This window comes from Pristiophorus japonicus, chromosome 20, assembly GCF_044704955.1.
Source record: "Pristiophorus japonicus isolate sPriJap1 chromosome 20, sPriJap1.hap1, whole genome shotgun sequence".
NCBI classification, from domain to species: domain Eukaryota; kingdom Metazoa; phylum Chordata; class Chondrichthyes; family Pristiophoridae; genus Pristiophorus; species Pristiophorus japonicus.
The window spans coordinates 19,246,448-19,271,323 of record NC_091996.1 but is presented as its reverse complement, the minus strand read 5'-3'; the positions used below and the strand labels follow the sequence as shown (position 1 = coordinate 19,271,323).

General features: G+C 43.4%; 1 protein-coding gene across 9 annotated transcripts in view; it reads left to right on the top strand.

Moving 5' to 3' along the window:
- Positions 1-24,876, top strand: part of setx (senataxin) — a 96,263-nt gene that overhangs the window by 55,548 nt on the left and 15,839 nt on the right. For 8 of the 9 annotated variants that reach the window (XM_070863856.1, XM_070863851.1, XM_070863853.1 and 5 more), the window contains 8 exons: positions 3,016-3,248; positions 5,598-5,750; positions 7,801-7,957; positions 8,530-8,631; positions 9,533-9,642; positions 14,724-14,795; positions 21,094-21,243; positions 21,823-21,930. In XM_070863856.1, coding sequence (XP_070719957.1) covers positions 3,016-3,248; positions 5,598-5,750; positions 7,801-7,957; positions 8,530-8,631; positions 9,533-9,642; positions 14,724-14,795; positions 21,094-21,243; positions 21,823-21,930 — 1,085 coding nt within the window. Of the gene's footprint in view, positions 1-3,015; positions 3,249-5,597; positions 5,751-7,800; positions 7,958-8,529; positions 8,632-9,532; positions 9,643-14,723; positions 14,796-17,369; positions 17,452-21,093; positions 21,244-21,822; positions 21,931-24,876 lie in introns of those variants that run through there. The other variant, XM_070863859.1, reaches the window with a different exon arrangement.

Here is a 24,876-nt window from a genome sequence, read left to right as displayed (position 1 = left end):
TTGGTTGAGGGATGAATATTGGCCAGGACACGGGGATAATTCCCCTGCTATTCTTCGAAATAGTGCCATGGGATCTTTTACGTCCACTTGAGAGAGCAGACGGGGCCTCGGTTTAACGTCTCATCCGAAAGACGACACCTCCGACAGTGCAGTCCTCCCTTAGCACTGCACTGCAGTGTCAGCCTAGATTTCTTTGTGCTCAAGTCCTTGGAGTGAGACTTGAACCCACAACCTTCTGACTCAAAGGCGAGAAGTATAATATGGGTTTGATATGAAGTCATAGAGTCAAGATTCTAAGTATAATTCTGAAGTTCAAAACCTTTTTGACAGTTCAAACAAAATGCTGTAGTCCCTGAATCCTAAGCATACTTTGATAATTTATATCAAGATGTTGGTATTAAGTTGTATTCAGCTTAACCGAGGTTAAATCCACAACATACAACTTTTGGGGTGTGGGTTCGGAGAGAGAGCTCTATCCTTAAGCTTGATGCTGACCAATTTCAGAGAACAGTGAAAACTGGGATATTGTGACATGCTTTGGTTATTTTGTTATGAGGAATGTTACAAATTCGATTTGAATTCCCTAAGTACTATTCTGTTCGTTCACATTATTTATAAATAAGGCTGTTAAGAAAGAACTTGCATTTATATAGTGCCTTTGACATTCTCAATACATCCTTAAGCACTTCACAGCCAATTAAATAAATTTTGAAGTGTAGTTACTGTTGTAATATAGGGAATTGCAGCAGCAAATTTCTGCACGACAAGGTCCCACATACAACAGTGAGATAAATGACCAAATAAACAGGTTTTTTTGGTCATGTTTGAGGGATAAACTTTGGGCCTGACACCAGGAGAGCTCCCTGTCCTTCTTCCAATAGTGCCATGGAATATTTTTTGAAAAAACAGACTTGACTTCTGGTTTAATGTCTCATCTGAAAATCACCACATCGCTCAGTGCTACACTCGAGTGTCAGCCTAGATGATGTAGTGGGGCTTGGAGCCACAACCTCCTGACTCAGGTGAGAGTGCTACTACTAAGCCAAGGCTGACCCTTGGGTTATAATTAGTGTCGCCTCACTGAACTGTTTATCAGGCCACCTTTTGGAAGATTGTAGAAACAAACGAGGGAACACGTGCGGGTTTAGAGTATCCAGTTCACATGGAGTTCCATAGGCCTGGAATTTGCATTTAGCAGCAAAGTGACTGCGATCTCCGTTGACCTCGAAGAAAGCTGTCCACAAGATATCACAATATCTGTGGCGAAAACACGAGTTTTCTCGAAGTTACTTTGATTTTAGGTCTGTCAATAGGGAGATCGCCAGCGTACAGCAGCAGTGATGTCATCAAGCTGTTTAAGCAGCCAATTACATTGAAGAATTCTCTCAGACAGCAAACCAGGAAATAAAAGGCAGCTTTTTTCATTCATTTTTAAAAATGTTTTTACAGAGAGTGAAATAAAGATTGGGACAAGGGGTTAAGGTAGAAGCTGAGATACCATAAACTTTAAAAACAAAATGTTTTAATAATTTTAAAAATCTAGTACATGTTGAACCTTCCTTATCCGGCACCACCCCTCGTCCGGCACCATTCCCGGCCACCGGGTGGCGCATGCGCAGAACTCCGACATGAACAAATTGAAGATCTTCCTCGTTGCCGACTCCCACAATCGTTGGCCTGACCCCGCGATCCCCCCCCCAACGATTTCTCTGCCACACTCCCAGCCCCAAGCCAGCCAGCCCCGATATCCCTTACTCAGTACCTGTGCCATCCAATTTAACGAGACCACCGCTTGTCCAGCAAAATCCCTTATCCGGCACAGACCAGGTCCCGAGGGTGCCGGATAAGAGAGGTTCAACCTGTAATTTTTATCATAATGGAGAAATTTGACATTCCGCAAGTATAAATTCATTTTTCAGGGCCAGAATGGTTATTTAGCATTAGCTATTGTTCAGAACGCCGTTAAGTTCCCAGTTCTCCCTCACTGAATGAAGCATAACTTTTCATGGAGTTTTTAACAGTGATATTCGAGTGAAAAGGGCAAGTTTTCATCAGTTCAAGTGATTTCAGTGATTGCCAGCTATGGGGCGCAACCTGTGGCGGAGCAGGGAATGACTGGCAGCAACTTCACCATTTCCACGTCTTTCTGCACCTGCAGACAATCCTGAAATCGCAGTTGGTTTCAGAGGAGTAATGACAGCGAACCAGACAGTTTTGCCATGATTACCACCGCAAAATCCGAGCCATTGTTATGAACCCCTGGGTCATGCTATCATATGACTAGATATTGGATAGTAAAGCTAAATTCCTGATTGGAAGGGACATAGCATCTGCTTATAGAAGACATTACTGATGCTGAACTAGAGTGCATCTCATGCAGACCCAAAATCTGTAAAATGGTAATATTGCACTGATGCAGTAGAAGTTACTAATCAGATTAAGACCTGCAGGACAGTTTGTGGAAGGAGCTTTATAACCACAGGTGCTATTACTTTTTCCAATTGAAGAGCAACTTCTGTGCATCATTTTCTGCTTTTACATTTTATGTAAGGAGCTGCACTCAGTAAACACACTGGGGCTCTGCTATTGACGTGGAGACCCAGAGAGCAAATATACAGGAGGCCTCCCCATGTTTGCTCTCAGAGGCAGTCTGGATTGACAACGGAATCATAGACCAATGTTTTCATGGTTGTGAAATGCATAATTGCTAGAACATTGACTTGTTTATACTATATGGAGTTTGACTTGCATATGTTGGTTGCAGTGTTCAATCACCTTGTATCTATCCAGTGCTCAATCTGATCAAGAAATGTTTGACGCTCACAATCACTGGCTTGGAATATAAAATCTATTTCCTTCATAAGTTGTCATCTTTTTTGACAATTTTTGTTGTTTTTATAACCCATTCTTTGTTTCCTGTTTGTAGGGCAGAAAACAGATTTTTGAAGTTGAACTTCCTCTCTTTTATTTCTGGTCTTTTACAACTGCCTTTCACCTGATTTCCTTTTTGAACAGGGCGTGATTCGCCGACAATTCTTCATCTTTCAATCAAAACACGAGGAAATGTCAGTGCAGTGAAAAACCAGCCAGTGAGATGTGACGTAATCGGTTCCCTTGTGACCACCATACGTCAGTTCAAAGGATTGCTTTTTCTATCCAAGAATCCGTTGATCAGGCCAATTCTTTCAGCAAATTCCTCATGCTTTACTCAGCGAGACTTGGTGGAGGGCGCAAAGTGGGACGATGCTGTAAGTAAAATCTAGCAACATTTGCAAAAAAATAATTACCCATGTTGCACAAGCGGCAATTTTGTTAGTCATGTGACTAGTAGTTGCCTGTGACGGTTCCGGAGTTAAATATCAAATTACACACTAGACAAATTACAGTATCGTTAATGTTCGCTTGATACAGGAAAAGTACAAGACTCACTACTTATACTCTATAATTCTCCGATGCAGAAGTAGTACAAGACTCACCACTTATACTCTATTTAACTCTGGTTAACTCTACAGAAAAGGTGTTCCTTTCCGCTCAAAATACTAACTCTGTTCAACTAAACATACTCTCATAGTTACACAATAGGTCCCGGGTGATCAATCCGGTCCTGACTCTGGTCCCTGCTTCTGTTAAGTGTTGTTCTCGCTCTGGACTGTCCAAGCTTGTCTATCTTTATACCTTTTTTGTCTCTCAGTTAACCATGTGTGTTGCTATTAATTGCTTGCTTGTTTCTACAAGATACAGAGACATTCTGCTGTTATCTCAACTTGTCTCTCGCCTCAAAGTTATTACCAAGTTGGGAGTCTCCCTTCCCGTGTGTGAACATTATCTTGATTAATTGGCATTCAGTATTTACACACTATCTCTTACCCAGGGCGACTCCTTTGAATTTGGCTTTATTATCCTGTAGCTTCCTAGTTGTTTTACAACTTTACCTCATCTCTTATCTCATTGACCCTGAGTCCTTAGATGGCTGAACAGTCCAATACGAAAGCCACAGTCTCTGTCACAGGTGGGACAGATAGTCGTTGAGGGTAAGGGAGGGTGGGACAGGTTTGCCGCATGCTCTTTCTGCTGCCTGTGCTTGATTTCTGTATGCTGTCGGCGATGAGACTCGAGGTGCTCAGCTCAGCGCCCTCCCTAATGCACTTCCTCCACTTAGGGTGGTCTTTGGCCAGGGACTCCCAAGTGTCAGTGGGGATGTTGCACTTTATCAGGGAGGTTTTAAGGGTGTCCTTGTAACATTTCCTCTATCCACCTTTGGCTTATTTGCCGTGAAGGAGTTCCAATAGAGCATTTGCTTTGCGAGTCTTGTATCTGGCATGTGGACAATGTGACCTGCCCAGCGGAGCTGATCAAGTGTAGTCAGTGCTTCAATGCTGGGGATGTTGCCCTGGTCGAGGACACTGATGTTGGTGCGCTTGTCCTCCCGGGGAATTTGTAGGATCTTGCGGAGACATCGTTGGTGGTATTTCTCCAGCGACTTGAGGTATTTACTGTACATGGTCCATGTCTCTGAGCCATACAGGAGGGTGGGTATTACTACAGCCCTGTAGACCATGAGCTTGGTGGCAGATTTGAGGGCCTGGTCTTCGAACACTCTTTTCCTCAGGCGGCAGAAGGCTGCATTGGCGCAATGGGGGCGGTGTTGAATCTCGTCATCAATGTCTGCTCTTGTTGATATGAGGCTCCCGAGATATGGGAAATTGTTCACGTTGTCCAGGGCCGCGCCGTGGATGTTTATGACTGGGGAGGCAGTGCTGAACGGCGAGGACAGGCTGGTGGAGGACCCTTTGTCTTACGGATGTTTAGTGTAAGGCACATGCTTTTGTATGCCTCAGTAAATACATAATTACCATAAAATTAGTGCACATACAAAGTAATCTCAATTTTTGTAGCTGTGTTCCACTAATACATTTAATTTTGCAATGTTCGGTGGTTTATGCAATTTAAATCAATGAAAATTTGGCGTGAAAGCTGTTAAATCTTCTAAAACGTACAATCTGAAAGCTAGAGTCTTAAATGTTATATAGTAATGGTTTAGCCTCTTCTAATGAAGGGGCCTGTATCTGTTGAATGTAAATTAGAACATTTTAAACCATTTTTGCTTAGTTCATGTGAAAGGAGCTTTTCTGCTCCATTTACTGTGCTGTATATTCTGTTCAATCACTCCTATATTAGTAATGAAAATGCATAGAGATGACCTTGCTTGTTTCATGAGTAGAACTCAAAGTGAGATTACTTTTTGATGTATGCATATGATTGTAGTGGAGGTTCGGCTAAAGATAATATATAGTAATGCAATTTGTTTGAAACTGCTCATGCAAAAATTAAAGTTTCTAAACTAGACAACAGTGAGTATTATTTGACTCAAATTTAGTATCAAATATCCTACCAAAACATTGTCCATGTCTCTCCCTTTCCCTTCCCCTCATGCCCTCCCCTTCAAAAAGTACATAATATCATAAGCATTGCTCATCAGGACAGCAGCAAAAACTTAGCACACTGGTATGTTTTCTGTGCGAAGATTATTATTTAAACAATGTGTGGCTGCTCACTGTTTCAGACCCTGTATTTTCTATTTCCCTTTCCCTGCACAGAACGATTACAACGGGCATCAGCAGAAAGCTATTAACATGGCGTTCTCGATGGTTAAACAACCAAGAATTCCCAAAGTCTGTCTCATACAGGGGCCCCCTGGAACAGGAAAATCGAAAACCATTGTTGGATTCCTGCATCGTTTGCTGAATGAGGTACTGCCATCACTAGATGAACTGTAGCTATGTAGTTCTGAGACAGATGAGTCTTTTAAGACAGAATTGAACTACCAGCTTCAAAATGGGAAATATTTATGTTTTAGTGGTTGAAAGTTATGCCAATCCTAGACCTTGGATCCTGGGTTCTGTTGGGGATCCAGGCACGACAAAAATATAGATAAAAGTCTGGGGGAAGCAGTAAGAATTAAATACAATTGATTCACTTCGCCTTTACCTCCTATTGCTGTTTAGACTTGCTCCATGTCACTCATCATTCCTCAGCTGGAGCGACAAGCCGATGATTGTTCCCTGGCCTTTGTCAGTATCATTCACAGGTGGTTTCTAGAATGTTCTTGAGTGGCCTAGCGTGACTGCCTCCCTCACCCAAAGAGTGATATCTGGCCTCCCCCAGTACTTCCTTTGCTTCAAGAAATTAGAATCTCTGTGTAGCATCATGTAATGGTCCACTAATGTGTCTCGTAGCTCCCTGGTTTAACTACTACTTCAGATAACTAATGCACATTAAGAAAATGGCCACACAAATGTTCCTTTAGAGTCGTCAGTCCAACCCTTGTGTGATTTTTGTTTACTTTATGTTTAGGAAAATTGATAAAGAAGAAACAGTTGCATTTAACTTCAGGGGTATTATTATTTTATTCTCATTCCCCCTCCCAAAAACAAAATCTTCAATATTTAAATTTGCGCCAATTTATCCTTTAGGATTACACAGGATATACGGTACAAAAACAGGCCATTCGGCCCAACCAGTCCATTCTCTACTCTAGCCTCCTCCTGTCTTTTTTTCATCTAAATCTATCACCATAACACTCTATTCCCTTCTCCCCTTAAATGCATCTATACTATTGCCTTCAACCACTCTCTGTGGTAGCAAGTTCCACATTTTCCCCACTCTTTGGGTAAAGAAGTTTCTTCTGAATTCCCTATTGGATTTCTTGGTGACTATTTTATATTGATGGTCTCTAGTCATGCTATTCCCCACAAGCGGAAACATTCTCTCTCTGTCCACTCTATCAAAACCTTTCATAATTTTAAAGACCTCGCTTACGTCAGCCTTTTTTCAAGAGACCCAGCCTGTTTATCCTTTCCTGATATATATACCCTTGCATTTCTGGTATCATCCTTGTATATCTTCTCTGCACTCTCTCCAGTGCCTCTCTAACCATTTTATAATATGGCAATCAGAACTGTACGCAGTATTCTAAGTATGATCTAACCAAGGTTCGATACAGGTTTATCATAACTTCCCTACTTTTCAATTCTATACCTCTCATCATCATCATAGGCAATCCCTCGAGTCGAGGATGACTTGCTTCCATGTCAAAAAGTTCACAGGTGTTTCAATGAAGGACCCAAAATTCCAGGTTTGAACTAAATCTTGAAGGGTGGAAGATGCCTGTGCTTGGATTTTTTAACGTGTGATGACCATTGCACACCAGCCACCACACGGGCTTGACAGAGCTAGGTCTTGGTCCAGTAGCAAGGATTAACCAAGACGACTGGAGACCAGCTTTGCTGCACAGACTTAGTGCGCACACATACCGCTGTGTGGGCTGGCCCATGCTGCCCCTGGGCCCTCACCTCTTCTGGGTCCCAAGCTCACGCCTCTCCTGGGCCCCGATCACGTCCCTCTACAATCTCTCGCTGCTCCTTCGCCCCGACCTCGCCGCTCCTGCTGTACTGGCCCACACTGCAATCACCGACCTGGATCTTAATGACGTCCCTTTTCACTGCCGTTGCTCTCCTGCTCCAGCACTTGCTGCTCCCTGGAGTGGTATGCCACCATGCTGCTCCTTCCGCTGCCCGGCCTGCTCCGATGGTCGCGCAGACTGCTGGGAGTGGAAGGAGCAGCTTGGCGGCCTAGCCCTATACCTCTAGAAATAAACATAGTACTTGGGGTTTTTTTATTGCCTTGCTGACCTTTGTTGCAACTTTTAGTGATTTATTTAAAAGGCAATAAGGTAGGAGATATTTGTCAGAGATACTTCCCCACTACTTTCTCATGCTTGTTTATACCTTCCAAATCTAGGAACAAGAGAATGTTAAACCATCCAACAACAGGAGCATTAGAACTAAACGGTCCAGGATTCTTGTCTGTGCACCATCAAACGCAGCCATTGACGACCTCATGAAGAAAATCATTGTTGATTTTAAGTTGAAGTGCAAAGATAAGGATAAATGCTTGGGTATACCAGTTTTTTTAATTAAAGTTTGTGGAATTCAATCTCCGAAGCGACATTTTAAAAATTCCAAAATGCTATTCAACAAAATTGAAGTTTGATTTAAAAATGCTATTTACCAAAACTGAAGTTTGACTTAATCAGTCGTTAATAAATGCATGACCCTGACGGTATCTGCTATGTGGCATGTACACCCTGATTCTTCTAAAACAGTGAATCCTATTACTCGCCATGAGCATTGCCATGGGAGATATTCTCTCTCTGCCTCTCCTCTACACACTTGCTCTCTTGGCTTCACACCTACCAAGTAATGGGGAATGAAAAATTAATTATACACTTGGCTAACGACATCAGGGAAATGCTAAGTGACATTTCTGATCAACAGAACAACAGATTGCAACCCATTTAAAGATATAGAAGTGTTTATTTTTAAGTGTAATTAAATAATAGTGGCAACCTTTTTAAACAAAAATTGTTGACCAATTTGATTGCTGTTGACAAGTCATGAGTTTGTACACTTAGTACCAGAAAAAGAAGTGCTGCCAATTTGTTAATTATTCAATGCTTTTTCTCTTTAGGGAACTGTGGAGATGTGAACCTGGTAAGACTCGGCACCGAGAAAGCCATCTCTTCCGATGTGAAGAAGTTCAGTCTGGATTATCAAGTAAATCATAGAATGAGTGAGTACCTTCTTTCTGGGAGAAAAAAAAACTTTAAGGTTAAATCCTTTCACTGAAATGTTATCATACAGTGGTCGTGGTGGGCAAGAGAATCAGATAAAATGAGTTAAGCATTTACAAAAACAATGATTAGTCAAGGGAGCAGCCAGCACAGAATTTTAGACGGCAAATTGATGTTTGACAAATTTAGTAAGAGTGTTTTCCCGCCGTACTTAGAAAGAATGTGGGAAATGCGGCAGCCAATTTGCTCGCAGCAAGCTCCCACACACAGCAATGTGAGGGTGACCAGATAATCTGTTTTTATGTTGATTGAGGGATAAATATTAGCCAGGAGACCGGGATGACTCGCCTGCTCTTCTTCGAAATAGTGCCATGGGATCTTTTGCGTCTGTCTGAGAGAGCAGATTTAACATCTTATCCAAAAGACGGCACCTCTGACAGTGCAGCACTCCCTCAGCACTGCACTGGAGTGTCAGCCTAGATTTTTGTGCTCAAGTCTCTGGAGTGGGACTTGAACCCACAACCATCTGACCCAGAGGTGAGAGTGCTACCCACTGAGCCACAGCTGACACTGTGTCCCACAGAAGGGGAATGAGAATGCTTCTTATTGAAAGTACACCCACCTACATTTTTTCTAAGTGGTAAATAAGTTAGGTATGAAAGAGAAAGTATAATTTGTAGGAAATGTGGGGTATTAATTGCGTTGGCTCTCAATACTTGGAAATAAGTTTTAATTCAGTGCAAAGTAAAACTGCAGTAGTTGGGGTCTATGATCTGATCAGGGAATCATTCGGTAAGATTTTGATTTCAACCATTTTGTTGAATGCCATACTGTCTGAGTTTAAATGCCTATAAATTATTCTTGCTTTCTATTCTAAAATGGTTATTTCTGGCTGTGCAGAGAAGGGCCAAACTGATGCCGGTGTGCTTAATCAGAGGCGAGATTGGTTGGACAGGAGGCTAGATGAACTGGGGAAGAAATGTGCCATCATCAAAAAAGACAAAGAGCAGGTAAATTCTGATATCTATTTGTTGTGGGACTTGAGCAGTAGTGGGGAGGAGATCTATTGTCATACTAGTTGAAGCTTACTTTACCAAGTGTATAGGTATTTTGACAGAATATACAGAAGTGCTTGTGTAGTACTTTCCATACTCTATGGTAGAAGATGATGTTCTCGTGGCAGAAAAACTGCAATGAACTATAGTGTAGTCTACCAGTTAGGTGTAAAAGTTATTTGTAATCAAATCTAAAAATAATAGGAATGATTAAAGTATGCACTGGTTTATTATGTGTTAACAGTGGCTCAGTGAGTAGCACTCTCGCCTTGGAGTCAGAAGGTTGTGTGCTCCAGAGACTTGAGCACAAAAATCTAGGCTGACAGTGCTGCACTGTCAGAGCTGCTGTCTTTCAGATGAGATGTTAAACCTGCTCTCTCAGGTGGACGTAAAAGATCACATGGCACTATTTCGAAGAAGAGCAGGAGAGTTATCACCAGTGTCCTGGCCAATATTTATCCCTCAATCAACATCACTAAAACAGATTATCTGGTCAGTATCACATTGCTGTTTGTGGGAGTTGCTGTGCGCAAATTGGCTGCCACATTTCCTACATTACAACAGGGACTACATTTCAAAAATACTTCATTGGCTGTAAAGCGCTTTGGGACGCTCTATGGGGTGCTATATAAATGCAAGTCTTTCTTTCATATTCTACCACTATATACTTGATGGAATCTTATGTTGGATACAGTGTCCTCTGACATGAATGAATGGAATGTTGTCCATTTGCTTTCATGATGCATCTCAATTTAAAATTTTTCTAAAGAGATTGGACTATGATAGGATCCCATACCAGTTGTCCTCTCTTTAACTCCCTAATATTGCTGCCCTAGAATCCTTAAGTATTTGGTGCTGTGTTGCCCTTGGTTGCAACTTTTTTTTTGTTCTGTTTAGCTGCTTTCCTCAGCAGCCAGTTTGATGTCTTTTGTTCGAGCAATGGTAGTTGAGTGTGACAGATCATGATTTCACCACATCAATTGTGATATCAAAATTAACACACCAAAAATCTCCATTTATTTTTTTTTTAAAGTCAAAGCAGTGCAGTAGAGATTCATCTGTTTCCACAAAAATGCTGTTATATCGGTATTGTGACATGGCAGAAATCAGGAATGCAAGTGCTGGGAAGGTTTTTAAAAATATATACACGGGGAATAATTAATGTTTATTCACTGCATACGGGTAATTGTGAAAAGCAAGCATTGCTCAGTACCCTGCTGGAACAATGCTGCTATAGGAAATGCCGCCTCCAGGAGAGGGATAAATAATGTGTACCTTGTGATCATGCCTAAAATTTCAACCCATCATTATTATAAAGGCAATTGTTTAGAGCATCAAAACAAGCACAAGCACAAACAAAAGATAAAAGAAGCATTCAAGAAGTGACTATGTTGGTTGAGGAAACCGTGTCTGTTCTGGGTGATCATTATTTTGATTTAATATGAAGAAAGATACTCGTTCCTTTGTGCATCAGTTGACACACTGGCTGCACGGTGGAACCTGGCGACTCAGATGAAGTAGTGTGGGAGGAGGCTCGTGTGGAGCATAAACATTGGCACAGACTAATTAGGCCAAATGGCCTGTTTCTGTGTTGTAAATTCTATATAATTCTTTGAGAGATGCACATTCGAGTTGTAAGTATTCGAGAAAGACTTTATTGATGTGGAATAAGTAAAGTAATTACAAACACTTTAACAATAGTACGGTAAGCAAAATGGTATTACTTGTGCCTCTGGGTAGGGATGCAACCCCTTGATCTTCCTTTGATTCTCTACAATGAGTTCTATCTTTCTCCCAGTTTATATCTTGTCTCCATTCCTGCTGTGTTGTTTGGTGACCCTGTGGTCCCAGTTATGTGGCTTCATACTTGTATTGTTTGCATGCAAACTAATTTAATTAATATGCAACCTTGCCTTTGGAATTGTCTATGGATTGTAAACCACTATCTGCCATTTCTTACCTTGATCAATAGCCCTCGTGCTGTGAATAAATGGTCAGTCCCAAACATTGTGATCAAATGATCCTCTGATCAGCACCTCACACACTATGATCAAACAGGCTTCAATTTACCGTTGCATCACCTGAAACTTATTCTGGTTTAATGTTGTATCTCTCAAAAATGATTTTAACCCCATGTTTAAATTCTACCATTGCCATCCTGTTTGCTTTAAGAACATAAGAAATAGGAGCAGGAGTAGACCATTTGGCCCCTCGAGCCTGCACTGCCATTCAATAAGATCATGGCTGATCTGATCATGGACTCAGCTCCACTTCCCTGTCCGCTCCCCATAACCCTTTACTCCCTTAGAAACACAGAAAGTTAAAGCGCAGGAGGAGGCCATTTCGGCCCATCGTGTCCGCGCCGGCCGACAAAGAGCCGCACGGCCCTTGGTCATCAGCCCTGAAGGTTGCATATAAACCTATGAACAATGACGGAAAGGCAAAGAGCACCCAGCCCAACCAGTCCGCCTCACACAACTGCGACACCCTTTATACTGAAATATTCTACACTCCACCCAACTGGAGCCATGTGATCCCCATGTGATAAAAACCCAGGCCAATTTAGGGAGAAAAAAATCTGGGAAAATTCTTCTCCGACCCATCCAGGCGATCGAAACTAGTCCAGGAGATCACCCTGGCCGCATTCGATTCCCTGCAGTACATAGCATTATATCTGCGCCGTCCAACAAAAGGTCATCCAGTCTAATCCCAATTATCAGCTCTAGGTCCGTAACCCTGCAGGTTATGGCACTTTAAGTGCCCATCCAACCATCTCTTAAAAGTGGTGAGGGTTTCAGCATCCACCACTCTTCCAGACAGCGAGTTCCAGATCCCCACAACACTCTGCGTAAAGAAGCCCCCCCCCCAAATCCCCTCTAAACCTTCCACCATCCATCTTAAAAACTATGCCCCCTCGTAATAGACCCCTCCACCAATGGAAATAAGCCCTCAATATTTTGTACAATTCAATGAGGTCTCCTCTCAACCTCCTCAAAAATCTGTCTATCTCCGCCTTAAATATATTCAATGACCCAGTCTCTACAGCTCTCTGGGGCAGAGAATTCCATAGATTTACAGAGAAGAAATTTCTCCTCATCACAGTTTTAATTGGGCGGCCCCTTATTCTAAGGCTATGTCCCCTAGTTTTAATTTCCCTTATAAGTGGAAATATCCTCTCTGCATCCACCTTTTCGAGCCCCCTCATTAGCTTATAAGTTTCAAGAAGATCACCCTTCATTCTTCTAAACTCCAATGTGTATAGGCCCAACCTACTCGACCTATTCTCATAAGTCAACCCCCTCACCCCCGGAATAAACTTAGTGAACAGCCTCCAATGCAAGTATATCCTTTCTTAAATACGGAGACCAAAACTGTGCGCAGTACTCCAGGTGTGGCCTCACCAATACTCTGTACAGTTGTAGCAGGACTTCTCTGCTTTTATACTCTATCCCCCATGCAATAAAGGCCAACATTCCATTTGCCTTCCTGATTACTTGCTGTACCTGCATACTAACATTTTGTGTTTGATGCACAAGGACCCCAGGTCTCTCTCTACTGCAGCACTTTGCAATTTTTCTCTGCTAAATAATAATTTGCTTTTCTATTATTTCTGCCAAAGTGGATAACCTCACATTTTCCCATATTATACTTATCTGCCAAATTTTTGGCCACTCACTTAACCTGTCTTTATCCCTTGGCAGATTTTTTGTGCCTTCCTCACAGTTTGCTTTCCCACCCATCTTTGTATCATCAGCAAACTTGGCTACATTACACTCGGTCCGTTCATCCAAGTCATTCATATAGATTGTAAATAGTTGAGGCCCCAGCACCGATCCCTGCTGCACCTCACTAGTCACTGCCAACTGGAAAATGACCCATTTATCCCGACTCTTTGTTTTCTGTTAGTTAGCCAATCCTCTAGCCATGTTAATATATTACCCCCAATGCCGTGAGCTGTTATCTTGTGCAGTAACCTCTTATGTGGCACCTTATCGAATTCCGTCTGGAAATCCAAATACACCACATCCAATGGGTTCCCCCTTATCCACCCTGCTAGTTACATCTTCAAAGAACTCCAGCAAATTTGCCAAACATGATTTCCCTTTCATAAAACCGTGCTGACTTTGCTTGATTGAATCATGCTTTTCCAAATGTCCCGCGACTGCTTCCTGAATAATGGACTTCAGCATTTTCCCAACAACAGATGTTAGGCTAACTGGTCTCTAGTTTCCTGCTTTTTGTCTGCCTCCTTTTTTAAACAGGGGCGTTAGATTTGCGGTTTTCCAATCTGCTGGGACCACCCCAGAATCCAGGGAATTTTGGTAGATTACAACCAATGCATCCACTATCTCTGCAGCCACTTCTCTTAAGACCCTAGGATGTAAGGCATCAGGTCCAGGGGACTTGTCTGCCTTTAGTCCCATTATTTTAGCTAGTACGACTTCATTAGTGATAGTGATTGTATTAAGTTCCTCCCTACCTATAGCCCCTTGATTATCCACTATTTAAGTTTTTATTACAAGCTTAAATTTGTGTTGGTGTACTGCCATGGTTGTTGGACCAGCAGTGCCTCGCACAGTGGAATCTGAGTTCCTAAACTAAGCAGCAGTCTTATCAAGTGGAGTTCATGTGCTATTTTGTGGAGCGGGAAGAGGAATCACTGGCCCTCATAGAAGGGTACATGTACACTTAAAAATAATTTTTACAATATTTATTACAGATAATTCAATAATTAAGAAAGACTTGCATTTATATAACGCCTTTCATGACCACCGGATGTCTCAAAGCGCTTTACAGCCAATGAAGTATTTAGTATTGGTATTAATTAAATAATTGGTATAGTCTTTGTTTTCAGTATGCTGGTGCTTCATAATTCTAGAACATCATTGTGTCTGAATTCATGTTTCAAAAGAGGCGTACCTCTATTCACAAATTAGTTTTACAGTTACTGTAAAGACATTAGGATCCATAAGGGTGATGGTTTCATTAAGTCATTTGGAAACCAAAGATTTTCAATCCTGCCATCTGTTCTCCAGAGTGAATTGGCAACTCAAGAGAGGAGAAGATTGGAGAGGGAGAGAGAGGAGCTTGGACGCAAGCTGAATGAGGTAAGAGCTGAAAGACTTAGCTATTCTTCAACCATCATCCATCCACAACCGTCCAATTGCAGCAATCCACATTGGTAGCTATTTGTCCATTTACTGAATATTTTAAATATATTTTAAATAATAGTCAACGTCTTTTATTACTTTCAGTAAAATGAGTCTAGACATTAGGGACCCAAGTTTCGAGCCGCGCCTAAAATGGCGCAGCCCGGACCTGGACGGCCGTTTTTTGCGCCACAAAGTGCGCCTAAAAAAAACTCACCTATTCTCCGGCTCCCTGCAGACCCTCTAGAGCTGGGCGCGGCGCAGTACAAGCTGTGGGGGGGCGGAGCCAGGTCCCTGCGCTGAAAACAGTGTCGGGACCTCTGCACATGCGCTACAGTGGGCGCGCATGTGCAGTAGCTCCAGGCGCCCAAAACTGTGGTAGGGGCCCGAAGCACGCAGCCCATAGCCCTGGCCGAATGGCCTCACTGGGGCTGCGTGCATAAGGCTCACCTCCTATCCGACCCGACTTCCCTCCCGCCCCTCTCCTTCCCTCCCGCCCCTCTCCCTCCCTCCCGCCCCTCTCCCTCCCTCCCGCCCCTCTCCCTCCCTCCCGCCCTTCTCCCTCCCTCCCGCCCTCACTCTCATCCCCCCCCTCCCTCCTCTCCTCCATCCCCCCCCTCCTCTCCTCCACCCCCCCTCCTTCCACTCCCTCACCCCCCCCTCCTTCCACTCCCTCACCCCCCCCTCCTTCCACTCCCTCACCCCCCCCTCCTTCCACTCCCTAACCCCCCCCTCCTCCCTAACCCCCCCTCCTCCCTAACCCCCCCCTCCTCCCTAACCCCCCCTCCTCCCTAACCCCCCCCTCCTCCCTAACCCCCCCTCCTCCCTAACCCCCCCCTCCTCCCTAACCCCCCCCTCCTCCCTAACCCCCCCCCTCCTCCCTAACCCCCCCCCTCCTCCCTAACCCCCCCCTCCTCCCTAACCCCCCCCTCCTCCCTAACCCCCCCCTCCTCCCTAACCCCCCCCCTCCTCCCTAACCCCCCCCCTCCTCCCTAACCCCCCCCCTCCTCCCTAACCCCCCCCTCCTCCCTAACCCCCCCCTCCTCCCTAACCCCCCCCTCCTCCCTAACCCCCCCCTCCTCCCTAACCCCCCCCTCCTCCCTAACCCCCCCCTCCTCCCTAACCCCCCCCTCCTCCCTAACCCCCCCCTCCTCCCTAACCCCCCCCTCCTCCCTAACCCCCCCCTCCTCCCTAACCCCCCCCTCCTCCCTAACCCCCCCCTCCTCCCTAACCCCCCCCTCCTCCCTAACCCCCCCCTCCTCCCTAACCCCCCCCTCCTCCCTAACCCCCCCCCTCCTCCCTAACCCCCCCTCCTCCCTAATCCCCCCACCCCTCCCTAATCCCCCCACCCCACTCTACCTCCCTCCTCCCCCTCCCCTTCTCCCCCTCCCCTTCTCCCCCTCCCCTTCTCCCCCTCCCCTTCTCCCCCTCCCCTTCTCCCCCTCCCCTTCTCCCCCTCCCCTTCTCCTTCTCCCCTTCTCCTTCTCCCCCTCCCCTTCTCCCCCTCCCCTTCTCCCCCTCCCCTTCTCCCCCTCCCCTTCTCCCCCTCCCCTTCTCCCCCTCCCCTTCTCCCCCTCCCCTTCTCCCCCTCCCCTTCTCCCCCTCCCCTTCTCCCCCTCCCCTTCTCCCCCTCCCCTTCTCCCCCTCCCCTTCTCCCCCTCCCCTTGCTGTCAGAAACACAGACACTGACAGACAGTGAGAGACAGACAGACAGACAGAGAGATAGAGACACTGACAGAGACACACTTGGGGGGCCGTCCCAGCACGCTGTTGGAGGACTCCCGGTGCTGCAGTCGGTAAGTAGAAAATGTTTTATTTATTTATTTTATTTTTAATTGCTTTTTATTTTTTATTCATTTTTTTTTGGATTGATTTATTGATTTATTTATCATTTATTATTGATGATGGCTCTTTATTTGTAAAACTGAAGTGTTTAATGTTTGTAAACTTCCCTTTAAACCCCCCCCCATTCCCTACTCCTGATTTGTAACCTACGCCTGATTTTCTAAGTGTAGATAAGGTTTTTCTGAGCGTACAAAAATCTACACTTACTCCATTCTAAGTTAGTTTGGAGTATGTTTTCACTGCCTAAACTTTCAAAACTGGCATAAGTGGCCTGATACGCCCTCTTTTGTAGAAAAAAATCTGTTCCAAACTGAAACTGTTCTAATTGACTAGAACTGGAGCAAACTAAATGCCGAGAATTGCAATTTCTAAGATACTCCGTTCTAAACCAATTGCTCCAAAAAAACAGGAGCAACTCAGGCTGAAACTTGGCCCCTACAAAACATTAATTATTACACCATTATGGAGGCTTTTCAGTCTTAAAGCTTCCCTCATCTAACCTCCTGCTGATCCAGTAGCTGTTATCAGTTCCATAACTTGAATGGAAGAGAGAGAAATGTTATAGGAGGCACTGAGTTTTTGAGGCGATAGTAATATTTATGTGTCACAGTCATCTTCCTGTTCTTGCCCAACCGTAACTCCTAAAGTTTAATGTCTTTATTTTGAAACCATTACCTTTGCTTGCAGCCCCACAGATGATAATGTATTAGATGGCTTAAAGCTCAATTTAGTGCCAAAAACAATAAAGCATTTTATAACACATGTTTCTGGAGTGGAACAATTGTTAAAGGGAAGGTAATTGTGTTGTGCATTTTTGTTTTATTTGTTCCTATGGTAATAGTGTTTGAACAGTTGTCTTATTGCAACAGAAATTGTGGTTTGGCTTATCGCTGTTATCCAAGTGGCTCAGGTAACACCCTTGCCTCTAAGCCAGAAGTTGAGAGTTTGAGCCTCACTCACTGACTAAGCAAGTAATCTAAGCTGACATAAGAATATAAGAAGTAGGAGCAGCAGGCCATACGGCCCCTTGAGCCCATTCAATAAGATCATGGCTGATCTGATCTAGGCCTCGACTCCACTTTCCTGCCTGTTCCTCATAACCCTTGACTCCCCTATAGTTCAAGAATCTGACTGTCTCAGCCTTGAATATATTCAATGACTCGGCTTCCGTAGCTAGCTTGGATAGAGAATTCCAAAGATTCACGACCCTCAGAGAAGAAATTCCTCCTCATCTCCGTCTTAAATGGGCGACCCCTTATTCTGAAACTATGCCCCATAGTTCTAGATTCCCCCACGGGAGGAAACATCCTCTCAGCATCTACCCTGTCAAGCCCCCTCAGATCTTTTATGTTTCAATAAGATCACCCCTCATTCATCTAGATTCCAATGAGTACAGGCCCAACCTGCTCAACCTTTCCTCATAAGACACCCAGGAATTAACCTAGTGAACCTTCTCTGAACTGCCTCCAATGCAAGTATATTCCTCCTTAAATAAGGAGACCAAAACTGTACGCAATACTCTAGGTTTGGTCTCGTCTACAGTTGTAGCAAGATTTCCCTGCTTTTATACTCCATCCCCCTTGCGATAAAGGCCAACATTCCATTTGCCTTCCTGATTACTTGTTGTACCTGCATGATAGCTTTTTGTGTTTCATGTGCGAGGACACCCAGATCCCTCTAAACAGCATTCTGTCTCTTTCCATTAAATAATATTTTGCTTTTCTATTCTCCTACCAAAGTGGATAACCTCACATTTTCCCACATTATACTCCATCTGCCAAATTATTGCCCACTTACTTAACCTATCTATATCTTTCTGCAGATTCTTTGTTCTCTTCACAACTTGCTTTCCCACCTAACTTTGCCTCGTCAGCAAATTTGACTACACTACATTCGGTCCCTTCATCCAAATCGTTAACACAGATTGTAAATAGTTGAGGCCCCAGCACTGATCCCTGTGGCACCCCACTTGTTACAGTTTACCAACCTGAAAATGACCCATTTATCCCGACTCTCCATTTTCTGTTAGTTAGCCAATCCTCTCTCCATGCTAATATATTACCCCCCAACACCATGAACTCTTATCTTGTGTAGTAACCTTTTATGTGGCACCTTATCGAATGCCTTTTAGAATTCCAAATACACTACATCTACTGGGTTCCCTTTATCCACCCTGCTTGATACATCCTCAAAGAACTCCAGCAAATTTGTCAAAAATAATTTCCCTTTCATAAAACCATGTTGACTCTGCTTGATTGTATTATGATTTTCTAAGTGTCCTGCTACTACTTCCTTAATAATGGATTCTGGCAATTCCCCAATGACAGGTTAGGCTAAAGTTTCCTGCTTTCTGTCTCTCCTTTCTTGAATAGGGGTGTTACATTTGCGACTTTCCAATCTGTTGGAACCTTTCCAGAATTTAGGGAATTTTGGAAGATTACAACCAATGCATCCACTATCTCTGTAACCACTTCTTTTACGATGCAGGCTATTGGGTCCAGGGGTCTTGTCAGCCCTTAGTCCCATTAGTTTGCCTTGTACTTTTCCTCTAGTGATGATGGTTTCAATTTCCTCCCTCCCTTTTGCCCCCTGATTTTCTACTATTATTGGGATGCTCTTAGTATCTTCTACCATGAAGACAGATGCAAGATATTTGTTTAAGGTCTCTGCGACTTTCTTGTTTCCCATTATTAATTCCCCAGTCTCATCCTCTAAGGGACCAATATTTACTTTGGCTACATCCTTTTTATATACTTGTACAAGCTCTTACAGTCTGTTTTTATATTTCTTTGTAGTTTACTTAATCTATTTTTGCCCTCTTATTTTTTTAGTCATCCTTTGTTGGTTTCTAAAATGTTCCCAATCTTCTAGCCTACCATTAATCTTCACAACATTGTATGCCTTTTTGTGAATTTGATATCATCCTTAACTTCCTTAGTCATGGATGGTTCATCCTTCTTGTAGAGTCTTTCTCAATGGAATATATCTTTGTTGAGAATTATGAAATATCTCCTTAAATGTCTGCCACTGCTTATCTACTGTCTGTCCTTTTAATCTAGTTTCCCAGTCCATGTTAGCTAACTCTGTCTTCATACCTTTGTAATTGCCTTTATTTAGGCTTAAGCAGTAGTTTCAGACCCAAGTTTCTCACCCTCAAACTGAATGTGAAATTCTATCGTGTTATGATCACTCTTCCCTAGAGGATCCTTTACTATGAGACCATTAATTAATCCTGTCTCATTACACATTACTGGATCTAAAATAGTGTGTTCCCTGATTGGTTCTATAACGTGTTGTTATAAGAAACTGTCCTGAATACACTCTGAACTCCTCCTCAAGGCTACCTTTGCCAATTTGATTTGTCCAATCTATATGAAGATTAAAGTCGCCCACGATTATTGCAGTACCGCTCTTACAAGCCCCCATTATTTTGTGATTTATACTCTGTCCTACAGAGTAACTACTATTAGGGGGCCTACAGACTACTCCCACCAGTGACTTCTTTCCCTCGCTTTTATCTCCACCCAAACTTATTCTACATTTTGATCTTCTGAGCCAAGATCATTTCTCACTACTGTACTGATCTCATCCTTTATTAACAGAGCTGTCCCACCTCTTTTTCCTTTTTGCCTATCCTTCTGAAATGTCAAATACCCCTGAATATTCAATTCCCAGTGGAGTGCTGCATTGTTGGAGCTGCCATCTTTCGGATGAAATGTTAAACCGAGGCCCTTGTCTGGCTGTTCGGGCAGGTGTAAAAGATCCTGCCAAATTATTCGAAGCAGGGAAGCTCTCTTCGTGTCTTGACCAACATTTATCCCGCAACCGTAGGCATCAAAACAGTTTAACTGACCACTCATTTCATTTACTATTTCTGGAATTTGCTATGTGCAAATTAGCTGCAACATTTGCTTACATAACAGTGACTATACTTACACATAACTCATTAGAAGTGCAGTGCTTTGGGACATCTGAGTTAGTGCCATGCACATATAAATGCAAGTTCATTCAGTGCCGATAATTTGTTTTGGTAATTTAGCCATTTTGATGCTAACTATTGATGCCTGTCCTGTAATGATTAAAGTAAGCACAGGAAAGTTTAAATTCTATCTCTTAATTTGAACTTTTAAATTCATGTGTGTTGATTATTAATCTAATCAGTTCATCTAATGATTAAATTAAGCACAGGAAAGTTTAAATTCTCTCTCAATTTGAACTTTTAAATTCATGTGTGTTGATTATTAATCTGATCAGTTCATCTTCAGTACTACATGACTGAATGGATACCCAAAAATTCATCTTCACAGCATGCAAGCTCAAAACATATATAAAGACGAAAAGTAAATCGAATGTTATCATTTTAGTGGTAAATCACTTATACAGAATAAATTCCACGCTGTGGTCTTTCCAGTTTCGAGGTCGAACCCAGGACATCCAGCTCAACATAATTCTGGAATCTCACATCATCTGCTGCACTTTGAGTACCAGTGGTATTATGCTTTTGGAGATGTCATTGCGAAAATTGGGACATGAACCATTTAGCTGTGTCGTTGTGGATGAGGTGGGTGGAAATTAATTGCACGTTGACAGCCAACTAGTAATGTGCTCAGGATAAAAAGAAAGGTTACAAGCCTGAAATAAAAATTGTGTAGAGCAGATAGATCAGTGTTTCAAAGGGAAAGAAAGGCTAGCGTTTTGGATATGATTGCCACATCAGGTCTGGGGAGCTCTCAGTTGAGTCGAGTGGAGCTATTTTGTCAGGGAAAGAAAATTGAAAGCTCAACACAAGCAACTCTTTGAAACTTACTAACGCAGGGGTACTAGCTGTACAGTCTGTGTCCCTTGCAAGCTTGTGTGGTGCCCTTTAACAGAATTTAGAGTTGAGTGTTGCCACGTGGATATGATAGAGACCTGATGGTGGGGTGGAAATGGATAATAACTTTGTTTTCCTCCCACTGTGGGAACATTCCTGTCCTTGCAGAACAAATAAAGCCATCACTTACTGTTCCTGCTTCTAGCAAATGTTGTTACTTGGAGATTAAGTGCAGAGTTAACTATCATTATTAGAGAATATTATTGACTTAATTTAATTTGTATGTATATTAGAACTGAGCCTAAATGACTTCTCCTTGCTTTTCAGGCTGGGCAGGCATGTGAAACTGAAATACTGATTCCTTTGATGTACCGTTGTCCTAAACTCATTCTTGTTGGAGACCCTGAGCAATTGCCACCAACCATTATCTCCATGGTAAGAATGCCTTTAGAAATATGGTTGTTGAGTTTCTCTTGTATGCCAGAAATTTTGGCCAGTTTTGTGCTCTCATTTAGTGTCGTCTAGTAACTGGATCAAAAAATCCCAAACTCATTTTTGTTCCATTTCCTTCCCTCACCCCGACTTTGGTTCTTGCTCTCCTTTCCACTCCGATGGCCCTCTTGCCCCTTCTCTTCCCCTTCCTGTGGGAGGATTAGATCTCTCTTCTCCCTCGGCCATGCACTAGCTACAGTTAAGAGGACAGACAGGTGGCCTGCTCTGGCTCATTGTTAAGATGCAAAGTGATTCCCTTCTCTTTGAGCCCCCCCCCCCCCCCCCCCCAACACGAGAGCAGTCCTGTCCCTACAGAACAAATAAAACTAGCACACACTGTTCCTGTTTGTTACTTGGAGTCCGAGTGCAGAATTAACCATCACATCCTAAACTCTCATTATTAGAGAATGAAATGAGGTGATGGAAATTTTTGACCCACTGGTACGTTGGAACAGTTTTAACAAGTCTTTCTAAAAAGGGAGGGAGAACAGTCAGTTGTCATGGTGCACATTGGTACCAACAACATAGGTAAAAAAAGGGATGAGGTCCTACGAGACGAATTAAATTAAAAAGTAGGACCTCAAAAGTAGTAATCTCGGGATTGCTACTGGTGCCACGTGCTAGTCAGAGTAGGAATCGCAGGATTGCGCAGATGAATACGTGGCTTGAGCAGTGGTGCAGCAAGGAGGGATTCAAATTCCTGGGGCATTGGAACAGGTTCTGGGGGAGGTGGGACCAGTACAAACCGGACGGTCTGCACCTGGGCAGGACCGGAACCAATGTCCTAGGGGGAGTGTTTGCTAGTGCTGTTGGGGAGGAGTCAAACTAATATGGCAGGGGGATGGGAACCAATGCAGGGAGACAGAGGGAAACAAAAAGGAGACAAAAGCAAAAGACAGAAAGGAGATGAGTAAAAGTGGAGGGCAGAGAAACCCAAGGTAAAAAACAAAAAGGGCCACTGAATATAAAGGGGCTGCAGGAGGGGTCAAAACTAAAAATCATGGTTTAAAAACTAGGATTAAAACACTCTACCTAAATGCACGCAGCATTCGAAATAAAGTAAATGAGTTGACGGCACAAATCATTACAAATGGGTATTATTTGGTGGCCATTACAGAAACATAGTTGCAGGGTGGCCAAGACTGGGAATTAAACATACAGGGTTATCTGACGATTCGGAAAGATAGACAAGGAGGGAAAGGAGGTGGGGTAGCTCTGTTAATAAAGGGCAGTTGTGAGAGATGATATTGGCTCTAATGAACAAAATGTTGAATCATTGTGGGTGGAGATTAGAGATAGTAAGGGGAAAAAGTCACTGATAGGCGTAGTTTATAGGCCCCCAAACAGTGGAAGACACAAAAACCATGCCAAAAATTGCTGGTCACAGGAATGTGGGAAGGGAGGACCTTGAGACAATCACTATCACTAGGGAGGTAGTGCTGGACAGGCTAATGGGACTCAAGGTAGACAAGTCCCCTGGTCCTGATGAAATGCATCCCAGGGTATTAAAAGAGATGGCGGAAGTTATAGCAGATGCATTCGTTATAATCTACCAAAATTCTCTGGACTCTGGGGAGGTACCAGCGGATTGGAAAGCAGCTAATGTAACGCCTCGGTTTAAAAAAGGGGGCAGACAAAAGGCAGGTAACTATAGGCCGGTTAGTTTAGTGGGGAAAATGCTTGAAGCTATCATTTAAGGAAGAAATAGGACATCTAGATAGGAATAGTGCAATCAAGCAGACGCAGCATGGATTCATGAAGGGGAAATCATGTTTAACTAATTTACTGGAATTCTTTGAGGATATAACGAGCATGCTGGATAGAGGTGTACCGATGGATGTGGTGTATTTAGATTTCCAAAAGCCATTCGATAAGATGCCACACAAAAGGTTACTGCAGAAGATAGAGGTACGCAGAGTCAGAGGAAATGTATTAGCATGGATAGAGAATTGGCTGGCTAACAGAAAGCAGAGAGTCGGGATAAATGGGTCCTTTTCGGGTTGGAAATCGGTGGTTAGTGGTGTGCCACAGGGATCGGTGCTGGGACCACAACTGTTTACAATATACATAGATGACCTGGAAGAGGGGACAGAATGTAGTGTAACAAAATTTGCAGATGACACAAAGATTAGTGGGAAAGCGGGTTGTGTAGAGGACACAGAGGCTGCAAAGAGATTTGGATAGGTTAAGTGAATGGGCTAAGGTTTGGCAGATGGAATACAATGTCGGAAAGTGTGAGGTCATCCACCTTGGGGGGAAAAAAAAACAGTAAAAGGGAATATTATTTGAATGGGGAGAAATTACAACATGCTGCGGTGCAGAGGTACCTGGGGGTCCTTGTGCATGAATCCCAAAAAGTTAGTTTGCAGGTGCAGCAGGTAATCGGGAAGGCGAATGGAATGTTGGCCTTCATTGCGAGAGGGATGGAGTACAAAAGCAGGGAGGTCCTGCTGCAACTGTATAGGGTATTGGTGAGGCCGCACCTGGAGTACTGCGTGCAGTTTTGGTCACCTTACTTGAGGAAGGATATACTGGCTTTGGAGGGGGTACAGAGACGATTCACTGGGCTGATTCCGGAGATGAGGGGGTTACCTTATGATGATAGATTGATAGACTGGGTCTTTACTCGTTGGAGTTCAGAAGGATGAGGGGTGATCTTATAGAAACATTTAAAATAATGAAAGGGATAGACAAGATAGAGGCAGAGAGGTTGTTTCCACTGGTCGGGGAGACTAGAACTAGGGGGCACAGCCTCAAAATACGGGGGAACCAATTTAAAACCGAGTTGAGAAGGAATTTCTTCTCCCAGAGGGTTGTGAATCTGTGGAATTCTCTGCCCAAGGAAGCAGTTGAGGCTAGCTCATTGAATGTATTCAAGTCACAGATAGA